Source organism: Dendrobium catenatum, unplaced genomic scaffold, assembly GCF_001605985.2.
Source record: "Dendrobium catenatum unplaced genomic scaffold, ASM160598v2 original_scaffold_21676, whole genome shotgun sequence".
NCBI lineage: Eukaryota > Viridiplantae > Streptophyta > Magnoliopsida > Asparagales > Orchidaceae > Dendrobium > Dendrobium catenatum.
Window position 1 is genome coordinate 68291 of NW_021340136.1, and position 17447 is coordinate 85737.

The 17447-nt window shown below is 36.1% G+C and overlaps 2 protein-coding genes across 2 annotated transcripts in view; one reads left to right on the forward strand and one right to left on the reverse strand.

The window, feature by feature from the left end:
- Nucleotides 1–102, forward strand: part of LOC110111902 (F-box protein SKIP24) — an 8945-nt gene extending 8843 nt beyond the window's left edge. The window contains exon 5 of the mRNA XM_028691596.1: nt 15–102. Coding sequence (XP_028547429.1) covers nt 15 — 1 coding nt within the window. The 3' untranslated portion in view covers nt 16–102. The remainder of the gene's footprint in view (nt 1–14) is intronic.
- Nucleotides 103–4969: 4867 nt separating this feature from the next.
- On the reverse strand, nt 4970–15205 carry LOC110111794 (serine/threonine-protein kinase BLUS1). Its single transcript, XM_028691595.1, has 21 exons — nt 14803–15205; nt 14384–14638; nt 13839–13963; nt 13708–13752; nt 13535–13616; nt 13205–13273; nt 12959–13129; nt 12815–12880; nt 11554–11622; nt 11303–11434; nt 11153–11220; nt 10270–10548; nt 9150–9259; nt 8940–9037; nt 8822–8860; nt 7297–7413; nt 7123–7171; nt 6999–7060; nt 5610–5671; nt 5442–5493; nt 4970–5348 (listed from the first exon to the last, which is right to left on the reverse strand). Exons 1-21 carry the CDS (start codon nt 14959–14961, stop codon nt 5343–5345), a joined length of 2115 nt encoding a protein of 704 aa, XP_028547428.1. The 5' UTR covers nt 14962–15205; the 3' UTR covers nt 4970–5342.
- Nucleotides 15206–17447: the final 2242 nt, after the last annotated feature.

Below are 17447 nucleotides of genomic sequence, written 5' to 3' on the forward strand. Positions count from 1 at the left end.
AATCAATGACATAGGTGGATGCTCAGCCTCCCTTCATGATGAATTAATTTTGTGCGGACGTCAAATGCCGTCCAAAGGCTAATGAAAAATGCACCATGTCACCCCCTATCGATACCACGGCTCGGTACTACTCTTGTATTTGGATGACGTGGCTTATAATTGATTTGCCTCTGGACGGTAAGCTGTGTTTGATGCCCAACGTAAAATAATCTCTACTCATTCACAAACCCTCTCTTTTCTCTCTTGCTAGAGCACGAGTTTATCTACTCTCTCTCTCTCCTGCTCTCTTTCTCTCTCCCTCTCACTTTTATGATTGATGTACGCGCTCACTCTCTCTCCTTTGGAAACAATTAAGATTTTTTTCCGAGTATAGTTGAAAGTGACTTCAATAAATTCAGAGTAATATACGCATAAACCTCTCGCATTGCCATACACATTCGTATATCACACCTCACTTGAAGAAATTCATAGTGGTAGAACTTTGCCAAACCTGTGAATTTTATCTTTCTATTATATTTAACTTGTCTCTCTGCGTGTCTCTCTTAATCTGATTGCATTTAGTATTGTAAAAACACATTTTTTTATAATAATAAAATAATAATAAATTGGAAATCATAATATGAATTTCTCAAGTTATTTGAATCGAAAGATTGCAATGCTATTAGTAACGTATATTAACTCTAATTTATTGAAGTCACTTTCAAAACTTATACTCGGAAAAAAAATCTTAATTTTTCAAAAATATTATGTATACATCATCATAAAAGTGAGAGGGAGAGAGAAAGAGAGCAGGAGAGAGAGAGAGTAGATAAACTCGGTGGGCTCTAGCAGAGAGAAAAGAGGGTTGTGATGAGTAGAGATTATATTTACGTGGCATCAAACACAGCTTACCGTCCAGAGGCAAATCAATTATAGCCACGTCATCCAATACAGGTAGTGTACCGAGCCGTGGTATCGAGTAAGGGGTGACATGGTGCATTTTCATTAGTCTTGGACGGCATTTGGCCGCCGCACAAAATATAATTCATCATGAAGGAGGCTGAGCATCCACCTATGTCATTGATATAAAAAAAAAATTTAACATAGAACTAGGTAGACGGTTTTAATGGTTTATTATTAAACTAAATATATTGTTTAGGGCTAAATCTTATATTATTAATTCTTCTATAACAGAGTCCTCACTATAGCTCCACTAATGACATAGAATATCTTTTTTTTATTTTATTTTTTATTTAATTCAAACATGATTTAAAGGTTGATCTTATGCTAACCATATCTACTAATTTAGAGGCGGAAGAGTCCATAAATATATATTATGTTGTAGGCAATCAAAGAACTTTGGCTAAATAAAACACCGCCTTAAAATTTGTGAGAGAAGTTGCCCACTCTGTAGCATATGATGAGAACCTTTTGATCACTAAAGATGAGAGAAAAGTTGTATAATCTAAGCTCCTAAACAACGAGGGATGTATATTGTTTTGGCCTAATGAATTTTATCTCGTTGGTGTAACTACCTAAGAATATCACCCGTACTAGTAGTGTTCTTGTACGAAGCATTTAACTTCAGAGTTTTTCATAAAATTCCAATCTTTATGCCAAATAGTATCTTAATGTTTAAGAATTTAATTTCACTTTGCTAACGGGGTTCACAAAGTCTTCTACGACAACGCCCCCAAGTTCGTGAGCTACTAAAAGGGCAACCAAGCCCAAAGTTAAGCTACCATTTAAAACTTTATTATACAATATATAGGAAGAGAAATCTTAGACTAAAGTATACGCTCATAATTTTTAGCTCAAAAACTAAGGATAATGGTAACGATAAAGGCAAACCTAATCATTATCCCATGCTTCCATCATCCAAAACTTGTAAGCCAAGATTTATCCAATGAAGTTGATAGTTGTTCTCGTAGGCATTTGACACGAATAAATTATATAGTGACCAACTTTTTGTTCAAAAGTTTAGTAGAAATCGTAGATAGTCAGCACTATAGTGGATGACAAAGGCCATCAAATTGAGGCCTGGACTAAATCTAGTGAAATAAACTCTTCACGTTAGCTTTTACATCCTTTCTCCATTTTAACTTAGCATGTAAGGCTTTGTTTGTTGAGCCTTTTTTTGCCTTTCTCCGTTTGGAAACGGAGGATTTTTTTTTTTTTTGGGTTCGTCAAATCACGTTCTCAATAACTTCTTTTTTTTTTTCATTTTTGTGCAGTTTTGAAAAAGTTTATATATAGCTTCCTCCGTTAGAAAACTACATTTTTTTAAACTATATTGATATTTTTAAAACTGTCTTTACAAAAGCACCAAAAAAGACAACAAAAACAACAACAAACCCAACAACAACAACATCAAGCCTTTATCCACTACGTGGGGTCGGCTACATGAATCCTTTTTTCTTCTACATTGTGTCCTATTAAAAGCCAAATTCTTGTTTTTAAATCTAATAAAGAAAGGTCATTCCTAATATTTTCTAAACCAAGTCTTTTAGGTCTACCCCTACCTTTCTTAACACAAGTCAAATCTAATACCTCTACTCTTCCTAACCGGGTCGTCGGAAGGCCGCCTTTTTATGTGCACACAACCATCTAGGCGACTCTCTCTAATCTTTTATCTTTTCTACTGGAGCTACTCCAACCTTTTCACGTATATGCTCATTTCGTATCCTATCTCTAAGGGTAAAGCCACTCATCCATCTAAGACTCCTCATCTCTTGCCACACTTAACTTAGTATTATGCTTCTCTTTTAATGGCCAACATTCGGCACCATAAAGCATTGGCAGGCCTTACTACCATCTTATAGAATTTCCCTTAAGTTTGAGGGGTACATTTCTATCACATAAACAAGCCCGATGCATTCCGCCACTTCAACCATCCAACTTGAATTCTGCTGATATATCCCCATCTATTTCACCATTACTCTGAACAAAGATCCAAGATATCTACGTGTAATCTTATTAATGACTTGATCGCCCAAAGTCACAATCCCCTCACAGACTATTACTGCTAATTACACTCCATAATTCCGTTTTAGATCTACTCAAGCGAAAACCTTTAGACTTAAGGTTGACCTCCATAATTCAAGTTTACCTTCAACTCCCTCTCTAGTCTTAATCAACAAGAAGAATATCATCAGCAAAAAGCATACACCAAGGACATCATCTTGCAAATGTGCTCAGTGAGGAACATCCATGACTTAACGCAAAAAGATATGGGCTTAAGGCTGTCCTTGATGTAACCCAACCGAAATAGGGAAATACTTATACACACACATTGTGTTTGAACACAAGTAATAGCTCCTGCATACATTATCTTAATGATTTGCGAACTATAAGCATTATTGACTCCTTTCTTATCAAGAACTCTCCATAGCACTCTCTTTGGAACTTTATTCATATGCTTTTTCTAAATCAATAAATATCATATGTAGATCCTCCTCATTTCCTTATATTTCATCAAAAACTCTGAATAAATGTATGGCTTCCATAGTCGACCTACCACGCATGAATCCAAATTGTTTGAGAAACATTGTATCACGCCGCAACCTATGCTCTATAACTCGCTCCATAATTTTAAAGTATGACACATTAACTTAATACCTCTATAATTCGTGCAATTCTGTGGCATCGCCTTATTCTTAAAAATAGGAATTAAAACACTCATTCTCCACTCATCTGGCATCTTTTTTAGTCTTCAAAATAGTATTAAAAAGTTTAGTAAGCCAAGAAATCCCTTCATCTCCTAAGCATTTCCACACCTCTATTGGAATATCATCAGGTCGCCACAGCTTTTCCACCCTTCATTCTATTTAAAGCCTCTCTAACTTCAGTTTTACTAATACCGCCGATAAAAACAGAAATCTTTACTTTCATTTAAAGTGCTAAGGTCACTATAGTCAATCTTTATTTTTCACACTCTTCATTAAAAGTTTTAGCAAAATATCTCATCCACCTTTGTGAATATCATCTTCTAAGAAAAGTATTTTTTGATCTTCATCCTTAATACACTTCACTTGAACTAAATCCTTTTACTCTCCTATCTCTGTTTCGGCTCACTTATACATATTATCTTTCTCCCTCCTAGTATTTAATCATTATATAAATCGCTAAAACGTAATGTCTTTGCATCGCATATGCTTTTCTTAGCACTCTACTCGTAGCCACTTTATATAATTCCCAATATCAGAATTTTTAAAATTAAACCAATTTGTTATAATCAAATTCTTCTATTTTTAATCTTTTCTTGCACAATTGGATTCCCCAGACCAACTATTTTTACTATTTAGGGCTTCCCTTAGATACTCCACAGCACATCTTTTGCAATATTCTTAATATCACTAGCCACTTTTTCCCACATACATTAGCATCCTCATGCACAGACAAAATCTTAGATCTAAAATCTTACTCACAAAAATATTTTGATTAATATTCTTTTAAATGCCCCCATCTAATCCTCGAAAAATGTTTTACTTTATTTATTATTTATGCCCCTTTATCTTAAAGTCCAAACTATACAAATCGAATGTGGGGTACATAAACTTTCACTCGGAATAACATTACAAATCTTTGCAATCTAAACGGTTTAATTTTCTAATAAGAAAACAATAATAACCTATGTCGAAACGCTCCTGTAGTTACAGCGAAGAATGTATGTCAAGGGAAAACCTCGAGCATGTTAAAAAAATATTATTATAGAATAAATTTAAAATATATTAAAATTTAACAGTTCAAGTATAAAAATATTATAATTTTTTTATATTAAATAGTTATTAATTTTTTATTTTTAATTTATTATAATAATCTTTTTTTTTTCCTTTATTATAAATGAATTATCTCGTGAACTAACTCGAGCTCATAAAATTAAGCATAAATTTAAATTAGAGCTCAAATTTAATTAATTAACCAAGGTCAAGTTGGGATTTTATTCAAACTCAGTTTGATCAAATTTCCACCCCCAATCACAACAACAATAATTCTGTAAAGCGTGCTGCCAAATTCCATCGCCCCAAGGGAAAGATGCACGTGAAATCTTTCTAGTTACACAGCTCTTCTTGGCCTATCGGTTGAGAGCTAAGGCTTCCAACTAAGAGGTCTAGGATTCGAGTCTATGTGTGTATGAAATCGACTAGAAGTGACGATAGGTCCAGAATCAACTGACTAACAACGTGGCATTAACGATCAAGCATTAAGTTAATACTGATGAATTACCAAACCAAAGTATATCAATCAATTACTGTACATTATGTATTATTACACTACCCAGATCGACAACCTTTGGTGCAATATGTTTTTTATTGTCTCAAACTCTTCCTATACTTTCGTTCAGCTTCACCGACCAAACATTGCTAAAGCTACACAAATGACGAATAGACTAATTAATTATCATACAGTAAAAAAAAAAACAATAATAATTTTAATTTTTTGACATTAATTGAGGCTCTTACCTGACCATTTCTTGCTTTTAACCTCTGCACCTCCTCTTGTGAACATGCAAGCCTGCACTCACGAAGAAGAAGAGATGCTTTGTCAGAGTTTTGATATATATTCCCATAATTTTAAAATTCAATCAATCATAATAGCTAATATTTTATTTCAAGCAATTAGCGGGTTACCTCATATGCAGTTCACTCACTTCTTGTAGCAGTTCTTTCTCTCTTTCATGCGCGGCCTCCAACTAAAACACACAAGAAAACTATTTTTTCTCAATTCTTTGTATTTTTTAAATTATTTTTTTCATAATGCATAACTTTAATTTATTTATAGTTTAGGGTTTTTATCTTGAATAAATTTATTTATAAATTTTTACGTTTTGCAACATTAGGGTTAGTAGAATTATCCACCTTATCTATCCCTCATAGGGTTTGGCCTAACAATAGGCTTCTAATTTACCTGTTTCGAAAACCTATTTTGAAATATATATACACACTCACACGCACACACACATAACAACAACAACAACAATACTTTATCCCACTACGTTGGTTCAGTTACATGAATACTTTTTTATTTTATATTTTTTTTTTTTCTATCAAAACTCAAATTCTAATTTAAATCTAACAAAAAAGGTCTAATAATTTCCGACCAAGTCTCTGTAGGTCTACCTCTATCTTTCTTAACATAGGACAGATATAATACATCTGCTCTCTTAGCCGATTCATCAGAGGGCCAACGTTTTATGTGATCAAACCATCTAAGGCAACTCTTTTTAATCTTATCTACTATTGGAGCGCCTCCAATCTTTTCACGTATATACTCATTTTGCATTCTATCTCTAAGTGCAAATCCACTCATTCATATGAGCATTCTCATCTCTGCAACACTTAATTTTTTACTTCTCTTTTAATGGCCAACATTCTACGCCATAAAGTATTGTAGGTCTCTACCATCTTATAGAATTTTCTCTTAAATTTGAGGAGTACTTTTCTATCACACAACATGCGTGATGCATATATTCTAATTCATATTTTCTAAAAAGTTATGTTTTAAATAATGTTCTAATTCAACCTAAGGAGTATAATCACTAGCCACATTTATAATATCCTCATTGATAATAGAAATCATGCGATCCCCTATTCATCTAACCTTATTATAACTATTGATAAACCTTTCAAAATAAAATAAATTATGCTATTTCCATTTAGGAGCTCATTAACAAGCAATATTTATTTAATCTATTAATACAATTTTATTTTCTTCACAATATAGTCATATTTTAGACCTTGTACGTTTGATAGCATTAAACTACGATGCGTATAGCATGTATGCAAGATGTTTTAACTTGTCATAAAAAAGTGTGTAATATATTGGCTTTCCATTGTAGAGTGTACTATACATAAGAAAAATACCCTTAATGCTAAGCATTATGTTTTTGCTAAATAAATAAGCTCATGAAAACAAGTATGAATTTTGAATGTTTGTTCCTTTATAGTTGTATCCAACTCAGAATGTAGAGAAAATAATGCTACTATCAGGCTGCCAAAGAACTATGAAACAGAACTTACCAATGACTTTTCAGGTGTTGTAGTAGGTGAAGGTAAAGAGGCTCCGTCAACTGAGCGGTTAGCTGTAATCGGGAAATACTTATTGAATATATTCAAATTGAAGAAGGACATGAAAAACCCATACCTGATGGATCACCAGTACTTATCTGCTTCATGATGCTAAGAATATGATCCTGCGTATAATAATATGTTTAGGAAACCTTAGGGGAATACAACAACAACAACATCAAGTCTTTATCCCACTATGTGAGGAGGAAACCTTAGGGGAATAAAAAAAAAGATATAGCATCAACCATACCCTTTGAACAATATTACTCTGCAATATAAGCTGCAACTGTTGAAAGAATGAGTTCGCATAGCTTGGAGAAGAATCAGCCAGCGGTGAAAGGCTTTGCGGTTGAAGTTGAGAAATCACCTGCACATTCGCAATTTCACATGAATCCCTAATCCATGAACCAAAATGGAGTAAGTTGAACACCAATGAGCACATGCACATTGCCAACATCATTAACTTTGGCAGTTTCCATTAAGCATGTCTACCAATATGTTAATAATGGAAGAATCCCTCCCCCCCCACAAACAAGAATAAATTAAGAGTTCAAGATAATTGCAAGTTGAGCATAATCATCACACAATCAAAATATAATGAGTTTATTTTCTCTTATTTTCCAGGATCCTCTTTTAAGTATTTCATGGTTACAATTGCTTTGAAGCCCTAATTTGTAAAAAACCCAAATTATTGATACATAGATTACCGTTACTGCTTTAGAATCTTTTTGGAATACCCTAAGCCATTATTGTGTTTCAAAATCCTATATAATGTTTCTCACATCTAAGGTTAAGGGTTACAAGGGTAAACTCTACATGCAAGCTATTCAGAATTCCATCTGTCAAGTTCTGTGTATGAATAGATATATGGATCATTTACTTTCTTCGATATGGAATCTGTTTGAGGTATGATAACAACGATTCCTAGCATCCAAATTAGGAGAAGGCTCACTAATGACCTTCATTTCAATCGAGGATCATCCAGCCTCAAGTTATAGATTTCATGCTCAATCATGTTTCATAAATACACTACGCGCCATGGTAATAGAACATCCATCAAATGATGTCTTAGTTATCGTATTACTCTTGAAGCCATCTTAAATCTTTGAAAGATAAAGGAAATATATGGGCTTTTGACATTTGGTTGATGAAATCCTTTCCTGTTAAAAGATGGATGGCTCTTTTTTATTCCATCACAAACATTTTAGTGAAGGATTCTTTTTGTGACATTACCAAAAATATAAGATATTCATTTGATGATCCATATTCTCATACAAAGCACTTGGAGGAAAAACATGGATTTCTAATTGTTGTCTGGAAAAATCAAGTATCAGGTAAAGTCTTTTGAGTTTTTCCAGAGAGATAACAGCAGCACATGGGTTTTAAGCAACTCTATCCACCTTAAAACCTTCCTGCTCAAAGGTTCATGGCAACATTGCAAGCCTCGTTGAACTATAACAAATGTTTCGAAGATTTGTATGCAGATTAATGGACTCCCATAAAATAACATTCAACAACTGTTTTGGAGAATTGCATTCAGACCTTTGAGCTACCAAAAAATAATATATTTTGCTTACTACGGCAAGTTTGAAAATTCAATTAAGAATGACACTTAAACATGGAATCTCACCATATAGAACTTTTAACTAATTAAAATGCTTTTAGAAAAAAATAGACATGGGTATGTATACAAACAAACAAATACTATTAACATTGAACAAGGAAATAATACAAATTCTGTAGCTCATACCAATTACCACAAAAGCATCACATACCTGAATGCTATGACTCTTTTGTAGACCAATGGAAGAAGGCTGCGATCAGAAAAAAGTATGCTATCTTAGAATGCTAATATGATAATTAAAAAGAATGGTACCATGGAAAGCATCATACCTTATCAAAATCAATGCTTTCAGAGGTCACCTTGAAACGCCCTTTTTGTTGAACAACAGGAGGCTTTGACTTGTCATCAATGTCATCACCATTTGGAGCTGCAAGACCAGACTAAAATTTAATATGATAAATTACTATTAGCACTTGTTGGCTTGCTATCATGATTTCATATATTTAGCAACGGCTATGACGTGCAATAGTTCCCCATACCCATTGGTTTAGACCCTTTTGGCACAATCTCAGCAAGTGATTCATTTGCTGTCTGGGAAACCTCTCCATTGGAATTCATGTTGTTTTGCTGCTGATTTTGTTGCTTCAGGCTAGCAAAAAAAAAAGTCCATTAAAAACTAATAGGAAAAAGAAAAGCCCACAATCAGAAGATAATGTCATTACATGAAGTTTGATGGAAGATTTGTCTTTAGATTTTTAAATGCCAACATTTCAAAAGATAATTGGCGCAAAACTTGCTAAACTAACTCTATTATGTAGTTGATACTCAGCCATCTACTAGTTATTCAATTATTAATGTCGTTGACACTTCGCTTATGTGCAATATATGAGGCTTTGTGACAATCCAAATTGAGATGCTTGTCACTCTAAATTAATTGTCTTTAAGTTCCTATCATTCAAGCAAAATTGGGAATCAATAATCACATAGGAATCATATTTTTAGCCTTATGACAATTTGATGGATATGGCAGAAGCATCGCCAACTAATCTCCACAAACTCATGAGAATCAAGCATTTAGTATATGATGCTTTAGGATCTGGGGTTTTTGATGTAAATCTATTATGAGATGCAAAAATGCATGTCTATGACATTTACAAATAAAAAACTCTATATATTTTTTCAATGATTAGCTATTTTTTATTAAAGCCCTCATTACTCACGATAAAATGCAAACGAACGCCATAGAGAGAATCAGCTATTCCCTTTCTGATCATTTTTTTGGTTGGGTGCGGCATTGGTTGGGTTGAGCGAAACAGACATACATAAAACAATAGTAAAACAGCTGGAAGCTAGTCCACTGCTAAAACTAATTGCAACGTCTTTACATAGCTATGCCATTTCCAAAAAAACATAGATAGCCCAACAACATGCTTTTATATCCCGCTATATGGGACGGCTACATGAATTCTTTTTCTCCAAATAAAAAAAAAACACAGATAACCAATTAATTGATTAAGTCAGCAGAAAAAAAAAGTACCAAAACAAGCTGCTCGAAGCCCTTTTTTTCACACAAAAAAATTTATTTCCTTGCTATATATAAGAAAGACAAGCTTGTCAAGTCCTATAAAGTAATCATAATTCGGACTAAATGCAGAATACCTTGCTCCTCTGGATAATGAAGGAACATCGATTGGGCAAATCGTAAAAGTCCTTGGCTCCTCGGAACTACAAGTAGGAGAAACATTCACATTTTTTTCATCAATTTCTGAAGCGATTGAAACCCTCTTTTCACCCTCAGAGAAAACAGACCGTCCATTTAACCCTTTTTCACAATTTTTACTAGGATTATCCATCTCAGTCTTTTGGAGCTGCATTACAACTTGTTGATCGCTTGCCCCCATATTCTTCAGCTCGTTATCAGATCCATCAGATCGGTTTCTGAATAAAATAATGCCATAATCAGACGTAAAGCAAGTGAAAATCAGAAGTCACATGTAATAAGCATCTGAATCCTCAAACATAAAAAAATTAAACATGTTAGCTTACAAGGTAAGTAAGACACTTTGCTGCTGAAATTTAGACATGAATATAAACATTTGAATTACAGAAGGCTATAGCGAAAGACTCAGCAGCCCCGTGGTTGGGCCTCGGGTGCATTTGATGCTCACCCTCCAACCAAAAACAAAACGATATAATGAATTATAATTTTTCTGAATCCTGCAGCTACTGTTTTTTTCCTCTTTCGGAGTATTGTCTTTTTTTTTTTCCCGATGCTACCATAGCTAACTGTAATTTTTTTTGGCTTCTTCCCACGTTATCTTTGTAAACGTAACACTTCCTTTCTGAATGAAAAGGAGTTTCGGATCTCAATTTTTCCAAAAGAATAAAAACAGAAGGGTATAGGTGGGCCAAAAAATATTCAAAGTGGGACTACCAGGCTACCAGAAATCTTAAATCACATTTTAGGTAAATTAATCAATACTTGGCTGCTTGCAATTTAAAATAGAAAAGAAGTTACTGGAAAGTGGAAATTGATGCATACCTTTGAGAACATGATGTTTCATCTGGCGGTAAAACAGTACATGATTTGTCCTGCAACCCATCGCTTTGCTGTTGGATTTGGAAACTGTCAATATGAATTCAACATTGCAACAAATGCACATTGTTCTATTTGAAAGAAAAAGAGATATACAATGTCTGTATGTTCCTTGAATGAACAATTTCTGGAATAGGGCCTATCTGACATTCTATCTTGCAAATTGTCACACTCAAAAAAGGAATTTGAGACTCCTTGATCTTTTCCTGCATCTTCATTACATGTGATCTGATAGGGCAGAAATGAAACAAATAAATAAGGTCATACTACTTTCATGATAGAACACAAATGAAACTAATAAATGAAGTCATATAATTAATGCAAGAGGATGTAGGAGAAAGGTGCACCAATGATGCTTGGGCCTTCAAATCCTCGATATCGAAGTTCCACCCACTGATTCCTCTTTTATATTCATTCTGGATAAATAAAACAATTTGAGTTCAAAGTAACCTTGCCAACATGAATAGTAGAACGTTAAATAGGGGTAAGTACATGATCTCAGAAATTAAAGATTCTATAATTAACTATTTAAGATGATATTAGAAAATCCAATGACAAACCAAATGATTAATCAGGTAGCCTTCAAACTAAGAATAGGTAATGTCAATCAAAAGAATCATCCATTGAACTTGAAGAAGAACCGGATAGAAGGAATAAATAATTGAGTAAACAGGAAGCAGAAGTTTGATAGGAAACACTTGGATTTCTAAGTGTTTCTCACCAAAACCCACTACATCTAGGAGAAAAACTGCTGTCCACAGCAGAAAATCAGCCCAAAAAAACAGTGAAATCTGAGGGAAATAGGGAAAAATCCTTGGAAAACAATAGCAACGATTGTATTCCACTAGTAGACAAACAAAACCAAAGCAAGATACAATGTTCTTCAATTCGAGAGGAAGAACAACTCTCCAACACTCTCCGGCAACGCCCAGAGCCCAAGCAAGAAAACCTAGAAGACAAAACTCATTCAAAATCAAGATGAAACCTTAATCCCCTCATAACTCCCTATTAATACAATCTAATTCAAATTAAAAGCAAAAGGACTTCTCTACCCTTCCTTCTCCCTCCAAAAACACTTAACCCATGTTTGAATTGCAAGTGGACCCCACTCCCTGGCTCCCTCTCTCTTCCGCCCGGCTCTGTGTCCGCCGACTGTAGAACTGGACCGGCTGGGCCGGTCCAGGTTGAGCCGGTCCAAGCTGGACCGGCATAACAAAGTTCTAATGCTTAACGAGCATGCAAAAGTCTCCACTACTACCGGCAAACAATCCTGACATTCTCCAAAACAAGAGATCTAACTACTGAAGTCTCTTCACAAGTTCACATATGGCATTCAAATGCCATTGATTTTTGCTTATGCACTTAGTTTATTTTTTATCCTAATATAGCCTTCTTGATTCTTTGCGCAGTCATTTTAGTTAACAAGCCGTTCATTTGGATGGACAGAAAGTTCTTCACTTGTAGATGATACCTTCTCTAATATTAGAAACTGTCTTCATATTAGTAGAATTTCAGCTAGAGTCTATCAATATTGCAACAATAAACTCTGCTTTAAAAAAAGAAGTTAATGGCTAAAGAGAAGGGAAATAAATATTTAAAAATACAAACCTGCGAGATCTCCTCTTTCTTTCCATCAGGCATTTTCTTTTGTGCAAGCAATCTCTCTTCCTTCTCCTGCACTTGATTGCAATTATTATAGCATTAGATAGTTAACTGACCATAATGATTAGTGTAAATTATTAGTGTTTATACCTTTAGCGCTTGGTATCGATCGCCAAGTGCAGCCAAACCCTCCAAAATTTTCCGTGCAAAATAATCCTGTGATCGAGCTTGCTTGAAGAATGTATGTTTTAACAACTTATGAGCAGTAGGCCTCTTTGAAGGATCTTTAACCAAGCAGGATGCAATCATATGCTTGAAGTTCTAGGAGAAAAGGAATGACTATAAAAAATATAATTTCAACTCAACTGTATGTTGTAGAATATCAAGCAATTATACCCTTGAAAACTTCTTGTCACTTTCATAGTCAAGGCCTGGGGGTGCATTTTGCAAAGTCATCAATAGAACCTGCCAAGCAGGAATCAATTAAGAAACTAACTTAGTATCATCACCAACATAACTCATTCACCCAAGGTTAGAACTAAGAAACACATAAATGAGGCTCTTAACCAAGTTGACCCAACCTCAAGTTGAACCAACCTCAAGCATATGGGATTTGTAGAAGAATACATCTACCATGCAAGTATTACTAGCACGTCCTTCAAGATTGGGTATTATGGGTTTTCTTAAAAAATTTAATATGTGAATGCATACATATGATTAGAATACCTTCATTGGAGGGTATTTTGAGAAAGGAGCATGACCATGAGCAAGTTCCAAAGCAGTTATTCCAAAAGACCATATGTCTGCCCTGAACATCAGATGTTAAAGGCACATATTACAAATATCCTCTAATATAATTCTGAAAAAATAATCAGCAAAGCAAAGGTCAATGGTCCAACTTGAAATCATAGCCATGCAACTGTTCCATCACCTCAGGTGCCATCCTAGTAACAGAAGAATTTGACTCAGCAACTAAGCATAGCAACTTTAACATATAGCATATAATGGCTCTAAAGTTCTGAACACGAACCAGCAGGGTGTCCCAACAAATGTATTTCTTGAACGTTGCCTATCACCTGAATCAAAAAGGCAAGCAGAAACCCCAAAATCTCCAAGTTTAATTCCACCTTTAACATCAACTAGGATGTTGCCAGCCTAAACAATAGCATCAGAATTACAACAATCATTATGTCATCTAACAAGGAGGGAATAATCGAGTTAAATGTATTTGTTGGCTCTCAACTAAAATAAATATAGCAATCTAGGTGCTTTTTTGATATTAGCATTCACATACCATCATCAACACACAAGTAAACCATAATAGTTAAAGGGCCATAAATACATAATAATAGAGGCAATTGGCTATTTTCTATCATAATTCAAAAATAAATCATGATGACTTCTTCTGATCAAAGCAATTGGATAGTTATAATGGTTTACCAATAGCCCCTTAATAAGCTTCTGGTTAGCTGAACTCATACTTCATATCGGAACCACCCATTCATATGACAAGCATTGAAAGTGTATTATAGAATAAGAAAGCCAATTACAAGGAATTCGAGCAGATGAACTTACTTTCACATCACGATGGATATGGCCATGATGATGAAGATAATCCAATCCTTTCAGCGCCTCCTTCAAAATCGTGGCAATAATCGATTCCTCGAAACCATCGGGAAATGCTGACTTCATGATATGGAGGCAGGACCCTCCTGCCATGTACGGCATGACTACCCACAAGGTGTGGTCCTTCACGAAGGAGCAGTGCGCGTTCAGGACATTGGGGTGGTCTATCAAAATCATTGTCTGTGCCTCCCGCGAGATGTTGCTCTGCACCCAATCAAAAAGGACAATACCTTAATATCTTTCGCATTGCCAAAATTAAAAAAACAATGAAAACCGACATAATGGATCGATTCGATTCAACTTTTTCAACCGAATCAAAGGGGAGAAACGAAAGAGAAAGGAAAAGTAGAGTTCAACGACGCGAGAACCAGATCGCTTCCGTGGCGCTCAAAGTCAAGAATCTTGATAGCCACGATCTCGTTGAGAGGAACACATAAGGCCCGCTGCACGACGGCGCTTGCCCCCTGTCCAACCATCTCGTAAAGCTCGTACTCCTCCGCGCGGATCGGATACTTCTTCCGCTCCATGGCTGCTTTTACTAACTCGTCAGTCAGATAAACCCTAGAAGAAGATGAAAAAGAAGGAGAAGAAGAAGAAGAAGACGAAGAGCAATTGTAGGAGGGAATACGAATCGGGATAGAAATGGGACTATGGGAGGCATTAATGGAAGAAGCGAGGATGACGAGGAGAAAGCAGGTCTCTCCACCTTTTCTCGTGAGGAGAGAGGGGGAGGCGAGAGAGCGACCGCAGCTTGCGGGGCGAGTTCTATGGCCAGAGCTGGCATTTGTATCCGAAAAGCGCGCTATATGGAAAGCACGAAGCGAGCCAGGAAGAAGCTCTCACCGCGCGCGCGCGCGCGACGGCAAGAATTCTCGTCTATTACATTTTAATATTATATTTATTTGAAAAAATAAATATGATATTATTCAATTTTTCATCCATAATAATAAATGTTGCATCCTGGAATATTGCGGCGGTAGAAAAATATATAGTTTAACGTATTAGCATTATACGAAGATCCAGCACACAAGCAGATAAGAGATAGAGAGTGTATCGTTTATAAGAGACACCAGAGTTTTTACATGGAAACTCCTAAAATGGGTGAAAAATCACCAGGCCTGGCCCAATTTGAATGAATCCACTAGTATTTACAGTCGATTACAAATGAGGCACTTCCTTAGGAGAAGGCCTTGGCTTGATGTCACAAATGTACATCATATAGAGAGCATTACATGGTGGGAGTTACAATAATCAACATAGATGTGTTTGGTTGGAAGGACAATACTCGGCATGAGACAAGGGTCCGAAAGACCGTAGTTAGCAGAAGATTGGGGTAATAAAGATCATTATCTGTTGATGAAGGTCGGAAGGATCATAGTTGGCATGAGATAGGGGTCTTAAAGATCGTGGTAGAAAGGAATTACTATGGGAGAACTATGGGCGTCAAGTGGTGGCCCGGAAGAAGTCTGTGAGTCAGGTGGTGGCCTAGTGGAGCTCAGGGCCTCAAATGGTGGTCCAGTAGAAGTTCGTGTGTCAGGTGATGGCCTAGTGGAGCATAGGGCCTCAAGTGGTGATCCGACAGAAGTCCGGGCCTCATGTGGTGGCATGGTGGAGCACAGGGCCTCAAGTGATGGTCTGGCAGAAGTCCGGGCCTCAGGTGGTGGTCTGGCATAAGTCCAGGTGTCAGGTGGTGGCCTGCTGGAGGAGCACAAGGCTTCAAGAAGTAGTGGTCCGACGAAAGTTCAGGCCTCAGGTGGTGGTCCGGCGTAAGTCCAGGTGTCATGTGGTGGCCTAGTGGAGCATAGGGCCTCAAGTGGTGGTCCGGCGAAAGTTTTGGCCTTAGGTGGTGGTCCGACATAAGTTCAGTCATCAGGTGGTGGCCTTGTGGAGCACAGAGCCTGAAGTGGTGGTCCGGCGGAAGTCCGAGCCTCAAGTGGTGGTCCGGCATAAGTCCAGACGTCAGGTGGTGGCCTGGTGGAGCACAGGGCCTCAAGTGATGGTTCGGTGAAGGTGAGGGCCTCAGGTGATGGTCCGACGGAGCAACAACGTCAGGAAGTGGTTCAGCGAAGCAACGACGTCAGGCGGTGGTTCGACGGAACTCAGGCGGTGGTCGAGGAGGAGCTTCTTCCTTCTCTTCCTTCTTGCTTGGATCCCCTTTAAATAGAAATGAGAGTCTATTTATAGATTTATGGAGTGGCATGACCCGTAAATAGGTGAGAGATCAAGGGTAAATGGGGAGTGGTTGGATGGACGGCCGATGTTGAATCCCTTGATCATGGACCATTTGATGACATTTGAATGCCTTAGTGATGTCAGAATTTGATGATCTTGGGCTCGTTGGATTTGTCTAGTCGATCCGCTCGATTAAAATATAAGCACGTCATGTTTGGAAACTGTTTGGAAATACAAATTGTGGTTTGAACCCTCCAACAGTGCTTCAGTCCCTTATTTTGGACCCATTTGAACTCTGATTGAGTCAAATTTTTTGGCGTTGGGTTTGTATTTCCGAGACGCTCAGTTTGACTATAAGTTTGCTAAAATCGGAGTTTAGATGGTCCCAATTTTAATTTCGGAAGTTTCCAACTTGATTTTGCATCGAGATTCGTGCCCAATAAAGATAATTTTTTGATGACGTATCAATAAAAATGAAAAAAAAAAAATAGATGAGAATATTTGATAAAATTTAATCAAAATTAATTTTAATAGTTTTATTTTTATTTAAATAATATAATTTATATAATTATGATTTATAGATAAATTAAAAAATAATTAAGATATTCTTATGACATGTATGATAAAACAATACAAATTTACATAATAAATGCAAAAAATTCAATACTTGATAATTAAAAAATATATATTAATAAGATTTGGGTCAAATATCTTAAACTATTTAATTTTCTCATAATTATATATATATGAGGAATACTCTATAGATAGTTAGCAACAACGGCGGATTTAGGGGGGGGCCTGCGGGGGCACGTGCCCCCCCCCCCCCCCCCCCCGGGAAAAA